This window comes from Odocoileus virginianus, chromosome 7, assembly GCF_023699985.2.
Source record: "Odocoileus virginianus isolate 20LAN1187 ecotype Illinois chromosome 7, Ovbor_1.2, whole genome shotgun sequence".
Taxonomy (NCBI): domain Eukaryota; kingdom Metazoa; phylum Chordata; class Mammalia; order Artiodactyla; family Cervidae; genus Odocoileus; species Odocoileus virginianus.
In genome coordinates, this window is record NC_069680.1 from 15,022,274 (window position 1) to 15,044,684 (window position 22,411).

At 40.8% G+C, this 22,411-nt stretch overlaps 1 protein-coding gene across 6 annotated transcripts in view; it reads right to left on the reverse strand.

Annotated features, from left to right (window-relative positions):
* The window catches only part of GPAM (glycerol-3-phosphate acyltransferase, mitochondrial), a 67,149-nt gene that overhangs the window by 32,085 nt on the left and 12,653 nt on the right, over window positions 1-22,411 (reverse strand). For 2 of the 6 annotated variants that reach the window (XM_020888207.2, XM_070470158.1), the window contains 4 exons: window positions 7,795-7,925; window positions 6,447-6,569; window positions 3,173-3,246; window positions 739-852 (listed from right to left, as the gene is read on the reverse strand). In XM_020888207.2, the coding sequence (XP_020743866.2) occupies window positions 739-852; window positions 3,173-3,246; window positions 6,447-6,569; window positions 7,795-7,896 (413 nt within the window). In that variant the 5' untranslated portion in view covers window positions 7,897-7,925. The other 4 variants (XR_002312910.2, XM_070470160.1, XM_020888206.2 and 1 more) reach the window with 4 other exon arrangements.

The window sequence follows — 22,411 nt, forward strand, 5'->3', positions numbered from 1 at the left end:
TGTTCATTCTATAAATATCAAAGTACCTACTACATGCCACTTCTGCTCAGCCCTTAACAACTGTACCACAGGGCTTGCATTTCTAAGCATTTTTCAATCCACTCTGATCTCCAGCTCCCCAAATCCAGATCGGTATCTAACATGGGCCACAACAATGAGGTGGAACAGAGATCAACCTTCACCCAGACTCCCACAGTTAAATGGCTAAACTTTGTAATGATTTCCCCACTCCATCAGAGTTCACGTAGGCCTCTCCAGTGTTTAACCAAGATCCTCTGAGGGCAAGGACAATTACCTTATTCTCTTAAAATTTCTAATAATGACTTTCTAATAAAAGAATCTGTGCCTAGGTGCTTAACAATTATTTGACAGAAATATGAAATGAGCTTCTCTTCTAGCTGTAAAGTAGGAAATGCATTGTCTCCAATATTCACATTACAAAATACTTAACAGAGAACTCTGGAAACATTTGCCTATCTGAACTCCAACTCGCCTTTCATATTAGAACCCCATTCAATTATTCATGCCTAGAACCAGGCTGCTCTTCCCACAAGGCGCCAAAGCCATCTGTTCTCTTGCCTTTCCTTGCTTTCTCCTGGAGCTTGAGCATTTAATGTTTGGAAACACAAACTCCTCTTGGGACAGAGTCCCAGAGAAACGAAAGGTTAATAAAGGAAATCCCCTCCCCACTCCCACCACCCATCCCTGCCCTTCCCCTTTATAGCATCCCGCCCTTACCGACCGCTGTTGAGCACGTTTTCAGTTATGTTGGTGGCAAACATGCCTTTATGGACATCTCGCTCTTGAACGAAAAGCACATAAGAAAGACGTCTTGCCAGCCACCCTCGGTGCCTGCAACACGCAAAGAGTTTAGCAGAGAAGGACTCTAGGAATACCTATTATACAGAGGCTTCCCTTTTGTAAAAACAAATCCTCATTTCACCTGTTCCAGAGATTTAGGGTTTTCCTGTTGCAAATTCTCCTTAGTAAGTAGTTCAGGACGCTATGAAGACAGTTTTATTTCTTTTCTTTTCTTTCATGTACTCTCAGCTAAAAGTTAAACTTGGAATTTGTGTGTCAATGCTTGAATAGTATTGCTCTGCAAACTAATAATCCAAATATAAAAACAAAAGAAATGTAAGCATCTTACTTTATTAGTACCACTTAAAAAACCAAATATGTTGAATGTTTTGTATACAAGCTATATGTTTTATATATATTTTATATGTTTTATATACAATGTTTTATATACAAGCTATATAGCTTATAGCTACAGCTACGGGCTATAAACAATAACTTGGGAATGTTTTCCTACCACAAAGGGCTAATTTTCTTTTTGCTGTCATTACAGTAATTCTTCTAAGGGGATTGCTGACTCTTGAATTGGTAAGGCTGACAAGTTGACAGAAGTCAAGGTTAACTAGACAACAGTCTGAGTACTTGTACTCTGGTCTTACGAAGCCAGAAGCTCTTACTGAGCTTTCTTGCTGCGTCTCTCCTTTTGGCTTTTTTATAAAACACATTCAACACACCTAAGAAACAGGACAAACTCCAGCAGCGACCACGACTGTGTGTTACCTGAATGGGGCTTAAGACAGGGATCTCGGAATAAGAACGCTGTAAGATTTCATTGTGCGGTGATTTGAAACCATTTGTAATGATAATATAATTCCTTACTATCATTTCCTCCATAAAGATACCCATACAGACAGTAGGAGATTCCAATTACAAATTAATTCTGAAAATATACAAGACGTCTTCAATCAAGGAAAAGTAAACTGGGGGAGAATTATTTATGAATCACATGTTCCTTCAACTCTCCTTCCTGGCATTCTGTTTCTTCCTCCTTTCCTTTGTCTCAGTTCTCTGAACAACTTGGCCCAATATGTTAAGTGTTTAACTCTAAAATCTTTCAGTGAACAGTTTCAAAATTATTACTGGAATGTACAAAGTCCACACTCTTGATGAAATCCCTTTGCAACAGACTGAAAGCAGTGTGTGTGTGTGTGTGCAGAAAACTATTTAGGCTTTGCTCCCTACAACACAGAGAAGGGCTAAATAGCCAATCCACCTGTACAGGTAGCTTATTACACTGAATAGTTTCATATTGCCTAGTCAATATAACATGTAAAAACTGTGTGTGTTTCTCATGTTTTTTTTTTCCTTAACTGCCTCCAAGTGAAGACAACAAATGAACTCCTCAGTTTTGTATGTAAAATATCTACTTACATAAAGAAGAGACTGAATGGGATTCTTTTCCTTAGGATTTTAGTCATGTCAACCAAAGGGAAAAAAATTGCTCTTTCCTTTTAACGTAAGAAAACAAGAAAGAGAGGAAAGGAAGGGCAGCACAGAAATTGGCAAAATCACATCTTTTGATTTTAGTTCTATTAAAAAACAAAAAAACTTAGCTAACATATATGCAAGTATATGCTCATTTATAAAAACATCATTAAAATATGAGCAGTAACATGAGAAAGCCTTAAAATTTATGTATTTGACTTCTTGGACCAGTTTTTTCTCGAAATTTCATGTATTTCTCATCTCCTGAGCCTCCAGGCATTTCCTCTTTGAACTACAAGGATTGGTAGTGGTTCTGGCTCCTGTTCTGCTCTTGTCTTGCAGACATTCACTCTCCTTCCTCATCCCCAAGGCTAAATCCACTGAGAATAAAGCCTCTTTTTCTCTCACTCTGATGCCTGGGATTTGGAAGTAAGAATTCTAAGAAAAGACTTAAACCAGTAATAAATCAAAGAATATTCACTCAATAGAAGAAAATACCTTCCAAAACTCTATAGATTAGGTAGATTTCAGAAAGTTACATTTTTAAGTATAAAATAATAATTTACCATAAGACATTCAAACCTACATCTCTCCTCCAACAAATCTCTATCACATTTTGACACATTTCAGCAGCAACATCAATATATGAATAAGTTAAAGAAACCTGTAAGTAATATCTACAGTCTCATGAAAATATTATATAATACAGCAGTGGAATAGTAGTAGGTCTCTCAGGTTCCAATTTTTAGATAAAGTATCATATGTTAGAAGTTAATACCCTATTAACTCCTGAAAAAAAGAAAAAGAGATTCATCTTAAAGTGCATTGGTTGGTTATTATGGAGTCTTTCTCTCGACATGCATTGGAAGTATAAGAAATTTATTTTTACCTTGTGTGCGTTTCATTGATATAAATAACATTCCGCAAACCCAAAGACGGGATACTGGGGTTGAAAAATTTATCCTATATAAAACAAAATAAATATAGACATAAATATACAACTGGATTGTTGGTGAAGGACTCAAATTACTAGTTCTTGAGGACTTTCAAAAATCTGAGATGAAGAAAAAATGTTTTATTGAAAAGTACATTTTAGCTTTCAAAGGTCACAAACTCAAAACTACTCTTCAGCATCTTGTAAAGGAAATAGTGCCTCTCCCTTTTCCGAGCACCCCCACCCTCAATCAGAAAGAGTTAAAGTCATGATGGCTTGTCACTGAAAGGAATACTGGAGATTTCACTGTTTTCAAAATACAAAAATACTATGCTAAGTAGTAATAGTGAAAGTTGCTCAGTCTATACTAAGTACCATGTATTACTTTGAGATTACTGAATCTTGCAATAATCCTGACACATAAGAATTATTATCCTCATTTTTTTTTTTTGCCTTTTTCAGTTTAATGGTATTTTAATATTAAGAGACATTAGAAGTCTCTTTTAAGGAACTCTCTTTGCAGCCAATTTTGATTTTAATTCACTCACTTTACTAGCCGAGTGGATAATAATGTATTCTAAATCAACATCTTATCTGTGGCCGTCAGAGAAATGACTTCTGCTCATAATTGCTAATATATTCTTAAGTTTATTTAGAGATTAAGAGGAGCACGATTTTGAAACTTTTCTTAATGTAGTAAAAGGCTTTATGAAGTATATGAAAAGGTACAATTGGAAGAATGGAAAAATCATAAGCAAATATCTTCACATTCCATCATAATCAGACTAGCACTAGAGGAGGGAGATGAATCCCAATTATGCCACTGATCAGCTACATGACCTTCAGCAAGCTTTTCCTCAATTCTCTCATCTGAATAAGGAGAATTATAATAATAGGACTTTTGCGAATATAAGAACAGTTTTTACTTTTAATATTACTTGTCTATTTTTATATATTTATATATGTTTCTTTGGGCTTCCCAGGTGGTTCCAGCGGTAAAAAAAATCCACCTGCCAATGCAGGAGATGTAAAAGAAGCAGGTTCAATCCCTGTGTCAGGAAGATCCCCTAGAGAAGGGCATGGCAACCCACTCCAGTATTCTTGCTGAGAGAATCCCATGCACAGCGGAGCCTGGCAGGGGATCACAAACAGTTGGACAGGACTGAAGCAACTCAGCATGCACACACATATATTTCTTTTACATATTAATGACCTGGCAAAGACAAATCATTTACTCTAATAATAGTAATTCTTGAGGCCTATAACATACATTATCTCATTCATCCTCAGGGTAACCCATATCCCCATTTTATAGGAGGAAATTGAGGCTGGCAGAAGCTTAGTTGTCAACCCCAGATCTTGCTTCAAAGTATGTGGTCTTTCTAGTCCCCTAAAATTATTGTCTACTTAATGCGAAAATGTATGACTAAAGGTCACCCTTTTTGTGAGTAATCTTGGAAGATAATCCAGAAATACTTCCACTAAAAAGATAAGTCCATAACTTTAACAATGTAGGCAAAAAAGGTAAACCTTCCACAAATAAATGCTGAGAAAGCATAATGTACCCACAAAAGATGATGTCAAAATACTTAAGTGCTATCTCTTTATAGAGAAATATGACTTCAGAGAAAAGGTAGCGGAAAATCACTATAAAAACACTATCAAACAAAAATTATTTTATATAAACAGGCCATGGAAGAACTTAAGATCAAGTTCAGCATCATCAGGTACTACATTTAAGCAAAAATCATCTATCTATTTTACCACTCATCTCTCCCCACCCCAAACCATTACCATCACCAAATAATTTCTGACTGAAGAACACATTAAAGTATTGTTTTGATCTTTTAACCATTCAAAATTAGAATTAGATGAGATGCCAGATCTAAAAAGAAAAGCCACATGACCTTCTACTTAAATCTTTATTTCCATTGGCCTATAATCAGAACTGGCCTTACTTCTAGACTAGAAGTTTCCATGATCCTTCACGTCCACCAAACTATTTCAACAAGATATGTGTGATTTAAGAGGAACACTATTTCTGTTGTGATGTTCTTGAGCAGACCTGAATATTTAACATAAACTGCTTGTTAAACAAATCTCTCCCAGATTAATAAAGTCCTTATGCCAGGCTAGAAATTCTACTTCCTGCCCAGCCAACCCTAAATGGAAAACTCACACAGCACCAGTAGTTATTCACATAGGTTATAAGCAACCTCAATAAATGGCAGGGTTAATAAACAGCACTTAAATGTTCTAATAACTAGCGCATCCCAGAGACAGTTTACCATCCAGATGACTCTGCTGCAGGAGATCACAGCCATATTAGCATCTACATTCCTGTGCCAGCTCATACTTCTGGCAAAATGCCCTCAGATGCATACTTATCCAATCAACTCAGATACTATACTGTAATGTGGAAGATTTTGCACGGCTTTTTTCCACCAAAATACAAACAACAAACCCATCACACCCTTTCTTAAATCTTCATGCTCACATTTTAGTCACCATCCTTCATTATCACAGAATCAAAAGAAACCCCCTTGTACTTCCCTCCACTGTGGGAATAGACACTTAGCAAAATGGTAAAGCCACAGTTTTAATTTCTTTTTCTGTCCCACTCACATTCACATGTGTGTGTATGTGCATATGTGTATGCACGCTCGCTTTCTTTCTCTTTTTCTCGTTCATCTTGCTAGTATTTTTTTTTTTTATCTTGCTAGTATTTTAAAGTTCAGTGCTAAATTTCAATGTCTTGAAGTTACATGAAGGATCCCACTAACTCTGAAAGAGTTATCTGAAAGTAAGACCTACTCTCCCCCTAAAGTCATACTAAGAAAAAAACAAAACAAAATATTGCCTGGCTCCAACTATTAGACCAATTTTTACTGAATAAACGAATGGAAAGAAAAATTAAGTCAACATTTTTACTTGGCATATTTAGTTCATAAACGTGGACCTAAGTTCTAAAAATGCATTAAGTCCATTAAGATTAAGCAAAAATAAAGTTTACACAAAGTTGGAAATTTATGTCGCATATTTCACTCTGTTTTTGGGGGGCTTCCCTGGTAGTTCAGATGGTGAAGAATCTGACTACAGTGCATCCCTGGGTTGTGAAGGTCTCTTGGAGAAGGGGACGGCAACCCATTCCAGCATTCTCGCCTGGAGACTTCCATGGACAGACTCTGTTATTAAAGGTCAACAAAGGTGTTAAAGGCAACATTCTTACCCAACTCTGAGGGGTACAGGAATAACAACATCTTCCCACAAACGGCCTCTTCCGGCTCATTAGGCTTTCTTTCCACTTCAAGGTTGCAGATCTGAAGACAGTCGGCCTGAAACCACACTCACCCTAATAAATATTAAGGAAAAACTGTGTGTGAGTGGCAAGACAATTCTACTTGTCTACTTGATCTCAAAACTCTAAAATCTCTAAAACTCAGCCGTTTGAGACAGAAGAGAAATTTCTGACACATTTTCCTTTGGTAGCCTGCACTTTTGTTTTTCATTCCAAGGACTCCGTCTATGACCGACACCTGGAACAGAGCTTGGACCATAAGCAAAAGCTGAGCACCTAAGAATAGCAGTAGCTGGCAACACTCAAAACAGCATTCAAAGGTTTAAACATTAAGTTGTAAAAGGTCAGACAGCCTTCTGACAGTAACAGGAGGAATAAAGTCAGACCCCTGGAGCCCTACGCTAACAGTTCGTCTCCCTCCCTCTTAAATCACACACTCCTACAAAAGAACTATAAAAGCCTTACTTAAGAGTAAGCAATTTTGTTATAATATAGCTTAAAATAATTCACTTTAAATGAAAAACAAGGTCAACTTATATAATATTCCTTTATCCTAACAAGAGAGTTTAAAGTCTGGAATTGAAATTACAGCCACACTATCCAATTAGGGTCAAATTCTGCTCTTCTGTCTAAATAATTTTCTCTTAACTTTGAATTCATCAGTTGCTCAAATCCAGTGATAAAACATTCTCAAAAAGAAACCCAAAGACCACTCAAAACACCAACCCCCCCAAAAAAAAACTTTCTGAAGCAGACTGAAGAAATATCTGAAGAAATATTGAAAACATGCCATGTTATACTGACATAAAGAAAACAATATAAGAACAACAACAACAACAAAAAAAAAAACCAAAAAATGCCTTTTGGATTGGGATTCATACTGAAATTTCCTATTTTTAATTATTTAAATAAACTTTATTTCACTACGAAATTCACACTTCTGAAATGCAAATATGGAAAACAGATACAGAATTTTAAAAAAATCTGGTTAAATTACACCACTCAAAAGAACAAACAGGCATTTTTTCCTCTGCAAAAGTGTTTTGCTTTTAACATAATCACTGTCTTTACACTTCTTACCCATTTTTTTCTTCCCAACAACCTAATACCATAAGAATTTTAAAATATTAGACTTCATAAACTAACCTTCAAAGAAGTGGAGGCAGTTTCTATAGCTATTAATGTCTATTTGAATTTATGCTTCCAGTATATCTACCTTCATTAACACTGAGAAGAACATCTTTAGGCTGAATGCTTTTAACCTGTATCTTAAACTTACCCATTCCTCGGTGGCATGCTTACACCGACCAATACTGTATTCAGATGAATTTGGCAAATAAGATACATCTATTGTGCCAAGGGTCAATGCAGATTCATCCATATCACACAACGTAACTCCCGAATCATGTGCTATAAAAAATGTATACCATTTAAATTAATGAGGGATCCAGACAGTAAATAGCAGAACTCAAAATTCTGATTTCTATGTTATTTTGCTTCAGGGTAGGATGTCAAATGAACTAAGGAGGACTTCTTGGTCACTGTATAAAACTGGACTTTGATGTATATATATGAACTCAGTTAAGTAATTTGGATTTTAAAAAAACATTTGTATCTTTAGACTTCATGAACAAAACAGCTATGAATTCACGAGGGTAATTATCACCTTATTTCAGGTATGTGAAAAATAATTATTTCATTTGTGTTAACTGAATAGTTCCTAGAAGGATGAAAATATGCATTTATTAACTTAAAGTTACATGTATGCACACAAAAGATAATTTTTGAAAAATTATGTGCTGGGAATTTTGGGTCATATATACCATGCAATGTAAAATGGACAAAGGTAATGAGTGCACCTCTAACATTTCTCACTTAAACCGAATCAAGATTTTGATTTTCTTGTGCTGCCTTAAATGAAATGGTATTTGCACTTTTAATACACCTACAAAGCTCTAAAACAAGAAGACACTATTCTAAAATATCTGATTTATAAGTTTTCATATCTTTGCAATAAGCCTTTTCTCGCCCTCAGAAAAAACGTTCACTGACAGTGAACTGCTAAAAAAAAAAAAAAAGATATTAAAATATAAGAATTTTCTAACCTAATCCTCAAATTATTTCAGCTTTTGATTATTTCTCACCTGGCTTTAAATCAGTTCTTTAAAACCTTAAAAACTCATGTCCAGGTTAACAGAGTTCCTTGGAGGGCAGATTCCCATTTCTTTACAATCCCCATATGGATTTATAATGGTAACTGTAATTCTCGGAATAACTATACACATTGTTAACAATTTTACCTAAGTAACACTCTAACAAATAGGCGAGGGGAAGGAAGAGTAAACCAATGCCCTTGGCATGAAAGCTCTTCTGTATTATAAAATAAAACTCAGCTATCAGTTTCAGGTGCAGAATGTAGCTACGACAGGGGGAGGCGGTGGCTGCCTGGGAAAATGAAGACTTGGCTGGTCCCAGCGATGAGGGTAGGACAACAGCGGGAAACAGTCCTGTGCCAATAAGAAGCCCACACTTCGCTCCTCCTCCACACGTTTGTGCAAGGTTGAAAAGTGCCCCGACTCCACCCCGCCCAAAAAGAAAAGCCAGGCTATGCGCTGAGGGGAGCCAACTGTGGGTTCTGAAAGCGAGAGAGGCAGGACGGCCGACTCTGAAGCCAAATACATCCGAGTTCGAATCCCCCCCTGTTTACCATCTGTGGTCACCAACCAAGATGGGTTAACAACAACTTAGACAAGTTGGTTAATTCCCATGTCTTGGTTTCCCCACCTGGCAAATGGGCATGATATGATCAATCTTACCTCCTGGGTTGCGGGAGTTCTGCATAATACCCCTAGGGCGCCTGGCACTGTGTCTGACGCCCAGTGAGTGCTCAGCTCAATCAGAGGTCATCGGTCAGGGACTGTCCCCTGCACCAGGTGCTTTCAGCGTACCCCTGCAGCCTCAACGCCAAAGTCAATGTCTCCACGTCCCCTTCGGGTGTGCGGAGGGACTGAGCCCAGAGGGACTTCCCTCCCGCCCGGGGGAAGCCCTGCCGCAACCCGGGGTCCCCGGGAGAGAACGAGCTCGACCCCCACGCCGGCACGAGCCGGGCCCACCGCTCAGGGGGAAACCCGGCGGGAGCTCGAGAGAGAGAGTGCCGAGGCGAGCGGGCCGCCGGACAGCTGGCAGGAGCCGCGCTGGGTCCGGCGAGAGGGCGACCACGCACCTGTCACGGCGCTCCCGGCCCCAGCAGCCTCCCGCAGCCCGTTCCCGCCCTGGCCGCTCGCACCCGCAGCTCCGCCGGCTATAGCTCTGCAGCTGCCAGCATTTCAAGCCTCAGCCGGCGCTGCTGCGGCGTCGCGCCCTGATGACGCAACTGCGGGGGGGCGGGCACGAGAGTGACGGGCACAGCCCACAGCTGGCCAGTTCCGGGCGGCCAGGGCTGGGGACCCACGGTGCGCGCGACTCGGGCGTCGTGCACCGCAGCGGGGGCGGGAGAGGGGGTGCGGATCTGAGAGTAGCAGGGGTGCTCGCAAGCGTGTCTGTGTTGTGTGTGGCCAGGCGTGTGCTGCCTAGTCGCGCGGCGAGTCTGCCTGGACGCGGAGTCACGTGGCTGTGTGTGCTCCTGTCTGCGTCTTGTGAACGCTGCTCCTCTGAAAGCTTGCATCTCCGCCCGGCTCTCCTGGGAGCACGCACGTGGGCCGGCTGAGTTTACTTGTTTAGGTGTGAGCCGTCTTTTTTGTGAGATTTGTAAGACTGCAGAACTTACTGGGCATGAGAGAGGTGGGGACTGGAATGACCCTGTTGTGTAATTTTCCTAACAGGGATTTAGTGCCTTTTCCCTAAAGAAAGAAAATGAGGAATTCAAATAGAAACAAATAAGGCTTGGAAGAACCTGAGTCCACATTTCCCGGCCTTTAGTCCTTGAAACAAAATAGCAAAGAGCATGAAGAGTTTGTTTTGTTTTTTTTTTTTTTTTCACAATATTTGTCTTGCCATTGACAAGGCCAGTGGTTATAAAGAGATTAATAATTTATTGATAAAAGGTAAAAGATAACCTTTTACCTGCACTAAAGCTACAGGCATGAAGTATGAACTAGCAGATGGGGAGGGGTGATGGGCTTCCTTGGTGGCTCACAGGTAAAAAATCCGCCTTCACTGCAGGACACATGGGTTCAATCCCTGGGTCAGGAAGATACCCTGGAGTGAGGAATAGCAACCCACTCCAGTATTCTTGCCTGGAAAAATCCCATGAACAGAGGAGCCTGGTGGGCAACAGTTCACGATGGAGCAAGAGAGCGGGACTGTACTGAGCACCCACATAGGCAGCAGATGGAGATACAAAGATGATTCAGGCCTAATCCCTGTCCTGGCGCCTCTGCCACCAGTCCCCACCTCCTCTGCGCGCATGAACCCTAACCCTCTCTGCCAGACAATCTCTGTCTCTGTCCACCCATCAAAAACCACCCAGAGCTCCCCACAGTCCAAATGCCTAAGCCTAGCATCTAAGACTTTCACAGAAAAGCCTCTTCTTTCCCCACCGTTCTCCATCAGGAGCCCCTTCCCTTAGCCTCTCTGATTTTCCCTCATCAAGCCCTGGGCACTGGCACTCCTGTGCTCACACCACTCTCCCCTAAGTTTGACAGTTCTTTGCTGAACTCAGTCTCCAAGCCTTCCCTCATCTCATCCACCCTGTATACTCAGACCGCCAGGTTCCATCTGTGGTGCCACACCTCACGTCTCTATCAGTTTCTGTCGTTCCTCCACAAGATTATGAGCTCATCATCAGTGCTTGCTTCTCAGGTAACACTACAATGTATTCTTATAAGAAACACTCAGTAAATACTTGCTGAAGCTGAGGAACAAGAAGTAAAAGAAGCATCACTTCCCTTGCACTTTCTACTGTTTATAAATCCATCCCAAAACAATTCAAAACAGCAGGAGTGATTATTCATTTAAGAAAAGACTTTGAGCTTCTTAAAGTCAAGGGCCCTGTTTTTATCCAACTCCCCTACACACACACACAGACACACACACACACCTTCGACCCAAGCATACACCTAAGTATTCAAGACCAATGTTGACTAGAATAAGATAAATTCTCATCCCCAAATATCGTGAAATTTGTGTACGGATTACTGGCCCATGATGTGAAAGAAAGAAAAGGAGGGAAGAAAATAGAGGAAAGTCACAGGATTTGAAGTCACTGTTAAAGAAAAAGTAATGCGAAATGAAGTAGAGCATCACAGGAATGAAAATGTAAGCTAGAGGGAAAATTAGTTGTCTTACATAGACTTCATTTGTATGCAACTCTTCTGTAACACCTGTTGCACAAGAGTTTACTGCACCGAAAGGAGATGTGGATTGCAAAGCACAGATTACTTAATGAGGATTGTTTTGGAAACAAGTGACAACCTTGGCAGTCTTTCATCAATAGAACAGGAGTAATTATAGTAATCCAGATGCAGTCTAGCCAGCCAAGGCAGAGCAACAAGAACTGAATTTACTCTCCTGCTAACACAACAACAGCAAAAACAAAACAAGCAAAATATATTAAAAAGGCGGCTGTGCAGCGCAGCGCTCCACCAGGGAAAGGAAACGAACCAAGTTAAGCACTGTGATTGCCTCGGCTCACTGCCCAGAAAGAGTTGCCAGGCTGTAGTGCAGACAGAGTTATCCAGAAAGAGCTAGGCAGACTTTCTGAGTTGAGGAGCTAGAACCAGGAGACCAGGAAGACCAAAACAGTTGGAGTTGGGAGAAGAGTACCAGAGAGGTGTTCTTGTTCCCACAAGGCAGAGTGAAAAGATGCCCAGTAAACCTATGGGACCAGGAATATAGGGCTTGATCCTGGCCCCTAGACTGGAAAATCTCATAATTTGCAACTCAGAAAGTCTTGCCTCAGTGCTCAGTTGCACCTGACTCTTTGTGACCCCATGGACTGTAGCCTGCCAGGCTCCTCTGTCCATTGAATTTTCCAGGCAAGAATACTGGAGTGGGTTGCCATGCCCTCCTCCAGGGGATCTTCCTGACCCAGGAATTGAACCCGTGTCTCCTGCATCTTCTGCATTGGCAGGCGGATTTTTTACCACTGAGCCACCTGGGAAGCCCCTTGCCTCAGTAGTGGGATAAAATTAATCCTAGAATAAACACTGCTCTGGTCCTACCTAACAAATAAAAGGCAGTCCCCAAAGGATCAAACTTTCTAAAGACAAAATGTTCCAAAACAAAGCACAAGAATACTTATAGGAAGTCAGAAATATTTAGCACCCAACAAGGTAAAATTCACAATGTTGTCCTTCCAATCAAAAGTCATCAGGCATACAAAATGAAGCAGGAAGCAATGAACCACAGTGAGCAGAAAAGTTAATAAATTGAAAGAATCCCAGAAATGACAGAGGTGATAAAATTGGTAAATACAGACACTAAAAAATACTTACAACTATATTCTGTAAGTCCAAGAAAGTAGAGGAAATACTGAATATGTTCAGTAGATGTGGAAAACCTAAAACGACCCAAGCAAACTTTGTGGCCAACCCAACTCTTGAAGGTAAACTGTGATAAGTTAAAGATGTATACTCCAACTCTTAAAACAACTGCCATAAAAGCAAAATAAAGAGTTGTAGCTAGTATATCAATGAAGAAAATAAAGGAGAATCATTTTTAACAAGTCACTCAATGAATCCAAAAGAAGGCTGTAAGTGAGTAGAAAGGGGAAAAAATGGATTGATAAAGAGAAAACACATAGCAAGATGGTAGATTTAAATTAAATTCATGCATGTAAGTAATCACCTCAGTTAAAAGGCAAAGATTGTCAGACTGGAGAAGAAAGAAAGAACCAATTGTATGTCATCTATTAAAATCACTTTAGATGTAAAGACAAATTGGTTAAACAATTGAAAGATAATGTACCATGCGAATGCTAATCAAAAGAAATATGGATAGCTATATTACTATCATAAAAAATACATTTCAATACACAGAATATTACCAGAAGCCAAGAGGATCATTTCATAATGATAAAGGAATCAATCCAACAAGGGGTAAAATGATTTTAAATATTTATGCATCTAATACAGAGCTTCCAAATATATGAATCAAAAACTAACAGTCTTGCAAGAAGAAATAGAAAAATCCATGACTATAAACAGCAGTTCAACCTCTCTCTCCATAACCAAGCAAGTAGGCAGAAAATTAGTAAAGATGTTCAAGGCTTGTACAATATCATCGACCAACTTGACCTAGTTGACATTTATAGACCACTACATCCATCAACAGAATATCATTTTTTCAAGTGAATACAGAATGTGTTTTAGTAAAACTTGCCATAAAATAAGACTCAATAGATTTATAAGGATTCAAATCACATGGAACATAATATGACCACAGTGGGAATTAGAAATCATTAATTTAGACATACCTGGAAAATTCCCAAATATTTGGAAACTAACATGTTTTGAAAAAACAAAAGCAGACCAAAAAACCCCCCATGGTTTGAACAAATAAGAATGAAAATTAGAAAGTAGTCTTAACTGAATGATGGTGAGAACACCCCTTATAAAGGTTGGGACTCTTACTCTTTGAAATACCACCTTGAGATCAGTGGCTGGAGTTGTGACCTGTCTTCTCCTCTAAGACAGATATTTTACTGCTATAAATGTCTCGCTAAGTATTGCTTCAGCTCCATCTGTCAAATTATACCATGTGCTTTTTTTCTTCTGCGAGAGTATTATGAGAAGCAATGTCGACTGACTTGCCAAAATTCAGTGATAAAATATATATGACATTCCATGATCTCAGATATAACAGTTACTCTATCAGAAACTTTTAAAAGAAATAAAGTTTGTCCTGTCTTACTCTTACTGAATCCATGCTGTTCTCATCATCTGCTTTCCTCTAGATTCATTTTCTTTTTTTATAAATATGTATAGAACTCCTACTGCCTGCCAGGCAGCATAGGATGAGACCATCTAGAAGACAAACTCCTATTTGATCATTGTGTCCCAAAAGATTCAAAACTCAGCATCAAGTTCAGTAGACTGTGGCCTCTAGAACTCTGTTGATTTGGGGCAAACACTGAGACCTGTCTGTCTGCTATCTATTCCTTGCAGGTTCCCAGCTATTAGAAGCCTGATTTTATTCAGGGTGATCTTTTGTCCAGCCCTGAGAAAATAATGAATCAAAGTATCTGAGTTAATGATGATAATCTTGCCTTCTAATATTCTGACTGTTCCTGCAGCCAAGATGGTCTTATGATCCAGTTTTGGGCAATGACACCTAAGAGAAAATCAAACTTGAGAATTTCTGGAAAAGCGTTTCTTTCCTGGTAAAAGGTAACAAATACAGTCGGCATGTTCCTTTTTCAATCTTTTCCCTATTTTCTCTGCAACTTAATATCCAAACCCCACAGTACCAATCACATAAGACTGGTTTTTAAGCCACTTAAATCTTGTTTTCTGTTGCATGTTCTGTCACTCAGTCATGTCTTACTCTTTGCGACCCCATGGACTGTCACCCACCAGCTCCTCTGTCCATGGGATTTTCCAGGCAAGAATACCAGAGTGGGTTGCCATTTCCCACTACAGGGGATCTTCGCAACAAATTGCATTCCTGACTCATCTTTAATTTTTAAGCACAGTCCTGGCTGCTAGAATAACTCAGGTATATGGAGGGGAAAGAGTGATGACAGATAGTTCCTGCTAGTGTATCACCCTAGGGAATGGCAATGGATGTGACCTTGGAGCCTGCCATTTAGAAAGTACCTTAGGCCAGCAGAGAATGGGACCCCCCCCACCCCCCGCCCCAATTCACATTTACCACATTTATGACAGAACCGGTACTTCAGTTTGACAGAAAATGGCTTCACAATAGACAGCTAAAAACTTCAAATAAGCCAGGCAGGAGGCAGTCTAGCTTCTGGGAGAGTTTCCTTAGCAGCTTACTTCAAGCTTGGCAAAAGCCTTCAAGCTTCTGCTTGACAGGGCTCATAGCCCACTCCCACCCCAGGAAGGAAGGCAGGCAGAAACTAGGTAGGGTTCCAGGCTTTTGGTCACTAGCAGGGCCTCAGGCCCTGATGGTTCAGCAGATAAAGAATCCTCCTGCAATGCAGGAGACACAGGAGATGCAGGTTGGATCCCTGGATTGGTAAGATCTCCTAGAGTAGGAAATGGCTAGCCACTCCAGTATTCTTGCCTGAAAAATCCTATGGACTGAGGAGACCAATGGGCTACAGTCCAAAGGGTCGCAAAGAGTCAGACATGACTGAGTGACTATGGATGCAGGGCCTCAGGGCAGGACACCAGTTCTAGAGTTGGAAGTGGGACACTGGATCAGTAACTGCTAGAGCTGGGGAATTAAGGAATTAGCTTCCCAGTTAGTTTTTTTTTTCCCAGTTTATAACTGTTAGCTCATTCTGAAGAAAGGAAAATTATTTCTCCTTCGGGAGTGTAGCCAGGCTCTGTGGTTTAAGTCCCAAAGTTCTGTTGAAGGCGCCTAAGAGAGTGCCACTAGCAGTCATTTTGTTTCTGAAAGAAGACAAAATCTGAAGGGCCCTTTGATTCCCCTGTGCAATCAAGCTAGATTGGGTGAGAGGGAGAGGTTGTCTTGAGTGGGGGTGGTGGGAGGGCATGGAGACTGCAGTGAAACTCCAAGAGCACCTGGTCACCGGTGACCAATATTAGATAAAGTAATGGGAAGGGCCGCTCTACGTGAGAAGCAGCTACACTGAGGCGAGGGTGTGAGAAGGATGGGAAAGAAGACCAGAAAAGATCTTTCCAAGAAGAGGGGACTACACCTGCCAAAGCCCCGAAGGAAGACAGAGCTTGGCAGAGAGAACTGGACAAAAGCCAGTGCGGACTGGAGGGGGTGAGGGGGAAGGTGGTGGAGGGAGGGGTTGGGAAGACAGAAGGGGCCAGACAGAGCAGAGCTTTTTAAGCCGTAGTCAGAAGTTTGGAAAATTAGAAAGAAAGTGGTGCATGTCACGCGTGTTGAGGAGGAATCCACATGCCCTTTACTCAATCAAGATTAGAGAAGAATGCATCAAAACAGGATCTCTGGACTCAGACAGCCTGGAGAGAGAAATGCACCTTGATTCAGGAACTTTGGGCTAAGCAGGGGCCTGCCTGGTGCAAATTGGCCTCAGAACATCTAGGTAAGAGGTAAGTCAGTACATTTTGTAAGCTGCCACTCACTGGCCAATTATTACTTGCCAAGCACTGTTCTCAGTACTTCATAGGCATGATCTCAATCAATTCTTTGTATCAGTCACAGTGCAGTGTGGAAAAGAGCCCGTGCCAGACAGCCACTAACAAACTTGAATAGAGTTCTGCTCAGAAAGTTCTTAGAAGAACTGAAAAGACCAAAGGGGACAGTGAGGCAGCCCTTAGCAGTAAAAGATCACTACCTTCCCTGGGGCTAGAGTGACAAAGCCAGGTGCTAACAGAGCCAGGAACCAGAACCAACTAGGCAACAGCTGGGACCAAGGAGAGACAGGCTGCCTAAGAGGAGCCAAAATCACACTGGAGATGTCCCTGGAGAAAGAGGAGGCCACTCTTCCTGGCTTTTACCCCTTTCTGGCTTCCCATCACCTGCCAGTCCTCCTATTGGCTGAAGTAAACTGCAAGGGAGTCTAAGGAATGAAGGTGCAGGGGCTACCTACCCCACTCACTCCCCCAGCCCCTCCCCAGACAATGAGTAGAGTCGAGAAGGGTGGCAATTGGATCTGAAAGCAAACAGGCAAATAAGGTGCCCGTCCTCCTGGCAACCCCGTGAGCTAGGAACTGTAAATCCCCACTTTCCATATGGGAAAACTGAGGCATGGGGAGAGGTAAATCTGGTATGTAGAAGAACCCCAATTTGAAATCAGATCCCTCCAATTCTAGAGCTCAAACAAATAACTGATATGTTATTTAGTCAGTGTAGATGAGAGCTTAGGAGTTAGGACTGGGCCACCAGATCCCAGGTCTGAAAAGCATATCTTCATGTTAAACCCCACTCCATGAAGGAGCTGAGGATAGTGATACTCAGAGGGGTTTGGCCTAAAAACTGAGCTGCTGCCAGTTGGAATATCAGTGGACTAACCCCAAGTCCTTCCAGCAGAATGTCTGAGAGTTATGCCAGAACTTCGAAGACAGGCCACCTAGGTTCCAGTCATGAAAGTGAAGTGAAAGTCACTCAGTCATGTCCGACTCTTTGTGACCCCATGGACTATATAGTCCCCAGAATTCTCCAGGCCAGAATACTGGAGTGAGTAGCCTTTCCCTTCTCCAGGGTATCTTCCCAACCCAGGGATTAAACCCAGGTCTCCCACAGTGCAGGCTGATTCTTCACCAGCTAAGCCACAAGGGAAGCCCATGAATACTGGAGTGGGTACCCTATCCCTTCTCCAGCGGATCTTCCCAACCCAGGAATCGAACCAGGGTCTCCTGCATTGCAGGCGGATTCATTACCAACTGAGCTACTAGGTTCCAGTCAGAGTTATGCCATTTCTTCCCAGCTATGTGACCCTGGGAAAGTTATTTAACCTCTCTGAGCCCCTATTCTCTCATTTAAAAAGTGGATTTGCTACATATGGCTATGTACATATTAACCTATGGCTAATTCATGTTGCTGCATGGCAGGAATGAAACCAATATTGTAAAGCAACTATCCTTCAATTCGAAATAAATATAAAAAATTTTTTTAAGTGGATTTGCTAACATTCCCTTACTTACTGGGTTACTTTGAGGTAAAATGAAATAATGTATACAGATAATTAGCATATTGCCTGCCAAGTGGTGAGATTTACTAGATAGTAGCTGTTATTATGATTGTTGTTGGTCTCCTCTTGCATAGATTCCAGAGACAAAAGAGATATCCTATTCCTTTGAGCCTAAATCCTGCAAATATTTGTCCTGAAACCTTCCCCAAACTCATTTGAGCCATTAATTAAGGTTACTTTGTTCTGGGGAGAACATCATGGTATTGGTCAGGATGGGATAGGTTGCAATTCAGTAACAAATGTCTCAGAGTCCTGAGACAACAAAGATTACCTGCCTATGCTACATGGAAACTGTGGGTTATTACAGGGGCTTATAAAGTCACTGAGGGAGGCTCCAACTTGGCACATGCTTCCTGGATTGCTGAGGCTGGGACCAGAGAGTGTAGTGAACTGTGCACTAGGTCTTAATTCACATCGCTTCTGTTCCCATTTCGTTAGATAAAGCGTCATATGTAAGCAAGAGAGTGAAGAAGTGTAATCCCACCGTGCGCCCAAAACAAGGTAACTAAACATTTATGAACAACGCTAGTGACTATCAGAACAATCTCAGTGAAGCTTTTGATTGGGCTGGATAAAGCAAAGGCCCCAGTCTGGAATGAAAAGATTCAGGAGCCTCTAACAGGCCAGAACTACCCTATATGACATAATAAAAGTTTGTCTTTTTTGAGAAATGTTTTTGTTGTGGTAAAAGTCACACAACATAAAACTATTTTAACCATATTTAACAGTACATTTTAGTGGCACTGAGTACATTCACAGTGTTGTACAACTCTCACCATCATCCATCTCCCAAATTTTTTACCTTCCTAAACTGAAACTCTGTCCCCTTAAACACAAAGTCCCCATTCCCCCTTCCCGCCCCCCACTCCCCCACACCAGTCCCTGGCATCTACCAATGTACTTTCTAACTTTATGAATTTGACTATTCTAGGTACCTCATATAAATGGAATCAAACAGTATTTGTCTGTACCTACTGTGTATTAGAATGCAGTTTTTAGGTTGACTTAATGTATGCCCTACAATTAGGTTTTTTCTTCCCCCCTTTGCTATACAGTGGGTTCTCATTAGAAATCTCTTTTATGCATAGCCATGTGTACATGTTAATCCCAATCTCCCAATTTATCCCCCTTCTTTCTCTACATCTGTGTCTCTATTTCTGCTTTGCAAATAAGTTCACCTCTACTATTTTTTCTAAAAGTTTGTCTTCCTTGTACCTAAAATTGCACCTCTGAAGACATTATGTCTTTTAGGAAAACCTTTTCTTCCTAAATATTGCTAAAGACCACTTCTCTGAAAACCACTGTCGGTTGTCGGAATATATGATCCAAGATGGTTTGTGGAGCTGAGTTGCTGACTGAAAACAAAACAGCTTGTCTTCTGAAAGAGGGATCCTAATTGGGCTAGATTGTGCTTGCCCAGACTTAGCCAGGACCTTTCTACTGTTGCATAATCTGCTGCCAGATTCTTGAATAGTGATGGCTTGTTGAGCAAGCTCAAGCTCTGGGTGTAAGCCTTTTCTCTGCTTTCACAACCAACCCCATGTCCTGCTGGATTGCTTTCTACCCACTTGAATATTTTTTCTTGGCATCTTTTGCTAGCTCAAGGCCCTCCTTCATTCTCACTTCACACTCTGTCCTTAGCAGACCAGAAACCTAGGAGTTGTTCTTAACTTCTTCCCACATTCGATCCCATACTAACATCTGACAATTTTATCTCAGCTTTCAAACTCATCTCCTTTTATTTTCCTCTCTACCTGAACTGTGTTATTTGAGGACCTCACCACCTTCCCTGGAAGCATAACAGCTAACTACTAGGACACCTCATGTCTGCTTTCTACCCATCACCCTCCCGAACATGCCACATGTCAACCAGGATGAACATTTGAAAGTACAACACAGACAGTGTCAAACACCTCCATTTCTCTGCCTGATCCCCACTCCAACTGATGAAAATCTTTTCAACTATTCCTTTAGAACTGCCAGTGCCTGGCACATTCCACCCTTGTTAATCTCACCACCCTCATCTGCTCCCACTTGCCCTCTTTTTCTCTGACTTCAGTCTCCATGACTTTCTTTCATTTCCTAAGAAAAAGGGACTCAGCCCTCCCTTTGCACAAACTACCTTCTCTGCCAGCAGTGGTCTCCCCCACAGCCCTCTTTTTCCTCCCACTCATCCTTCATATAACATAGTTCAAATCTCACCTCCTCGTGAAAAACTTTTTAACCCTCAGACTAAGGCAGGTCCCCTGCCATACACTTCTTCTCCGGGGAACTTATCACAGTTTTAATGAATATTAATTAATTGTAGAATTAGCCACATATAATTATCCATCATCTCTCCCTCTTAAATGTCTATCTTAACATCTCCCATCCCCTTCCTTTTTATCCCTAGCACCTAATAGTGCCTTGTACAAAACAGATGCTTAAGATCTATTAATTAAATGTCTAAATACAAGACACAATTAATCAACAATTAAGAAAGAGGGTGTGAATGGCTATTACAATGGTAAAGAGTCCTGGACACAGATAGCTCCAGGGACAGAAGTATTCCAGGAGAGATATACGAACCTAGAGTTTTGGGGGCTTAGGACTCACGTGTCTTGGGGAAGGCATATACCCAAGTCTGACAGGAAGGTAGGAAGCAGATTTCCCATTCCTCTCCTACACCCACTTCCTGAGCCATAGTAGTGGGAACAACATAATGCAAGGGGGAACAAAGGCCCAGCTCCTCAGGGGTAACCAGCAACACAGTGGGAGGTGGTCCACCATGGATGAGGATGCCACAGCTAAGAGCAAGGCGAAGCGCGCGAGTGCCCAATACACTTGAAGGAAGGGATTGGAAAACACTTGAAAGGGAATGCTAGACGTGGCTGGAGACAGACTTATTTTTATTTTTCTTCTCCTAGAATCAGTCTTTGTCAAAAAGGAAAATACCCAGGAGAATAACTTTCCCAAAAGAAAATATTAGAACATCTATGTCCCCAAAAGTAATGAAAGTAAATTTATTCAAAAGTGTTCTAAAAATGAGCCTTAGTTGAACTACAATTGAGCTTTCCTCTAATTAGACTTAATAAGTTTCTAGCTGACTTTGAACTCATTAGAAAAAAAGAATAAATGCAGAGAGTTTTGTTTCTCCTTGTCCTCTTCATGAAATTTTTTTTCTCTTTTAACTTACAGTTTTCTCAAAAAAAAAATCTGTCTAAAGTAAAGAGTGTTATCAACCCAGTTTCCAGTGATCTAAATTACCTGACATAAAGTGAAACCCCAATAAGCATAATGCAATTGACTGTGGCTTTAACCAAATATTTTCTGCTGGTCATCATCATATTACTCCATAAAATATTTGAAATTGGTTACAAGGATGACCTTCAACATGAAGTAAGGTATTAAACAAGAGGCTTTCCATAATTGAGGGTCATGGGTTGAAATCCTGTCTCCTAGGTCCACTTTGTCATTCTGCTGGCTTGGTGTGGGATTAAGTCTGACCCTTCACTCAGTTAAGATGACTTCCTGTTGCATATTCAATTTTGCTTAGAAGATGGCAAAACATTTCCCCCTTTATGAAACTATATTAAATGTTTTTTTTCCCAGAGGGTCTCTGTTCTAGCCCTGTGTTCCTATCTTACGTCTGTATGTAAATTTAGCCCACATACATGAATTGTAGAATTCTTAGTAGTCACTAGAGGCTACAGGTGGGATTAAACAGACCTTAATATCCACAATGTTGGTTTTCCTACAGATTATTTATAAGTGATTTTCTTAAAGAACAGGCCACCTAAATTTCTAAGTCACCTGCTCATTAATTTTTGAATAAATATAGTCTAGGCAAAGGGTGAATTATATCTAAAGTCCCATCCACTAATTAACTCCTGGAATGAAAGAACTTTAGCCTCCCAAAGATAAGGTTTAGCTATCTTTAAGCTCTGCAGGGCAATAGTACACCTTATGTACACGGCAGAAATTTCTTAGTGATAATAATAGCTACAATAATAAAATTATCTACTTGGTCAGTCACCACACTTTATAAACCATAGTGATTCAGCTAAATTCAAATTAAGTAGAGTAGTCAGCTGGCTCGCCTTTGCACGTGACCTGCAATCTGTTTTTATTTATGAAACCAGAGCTGCCACCTTTAAAAATCCTG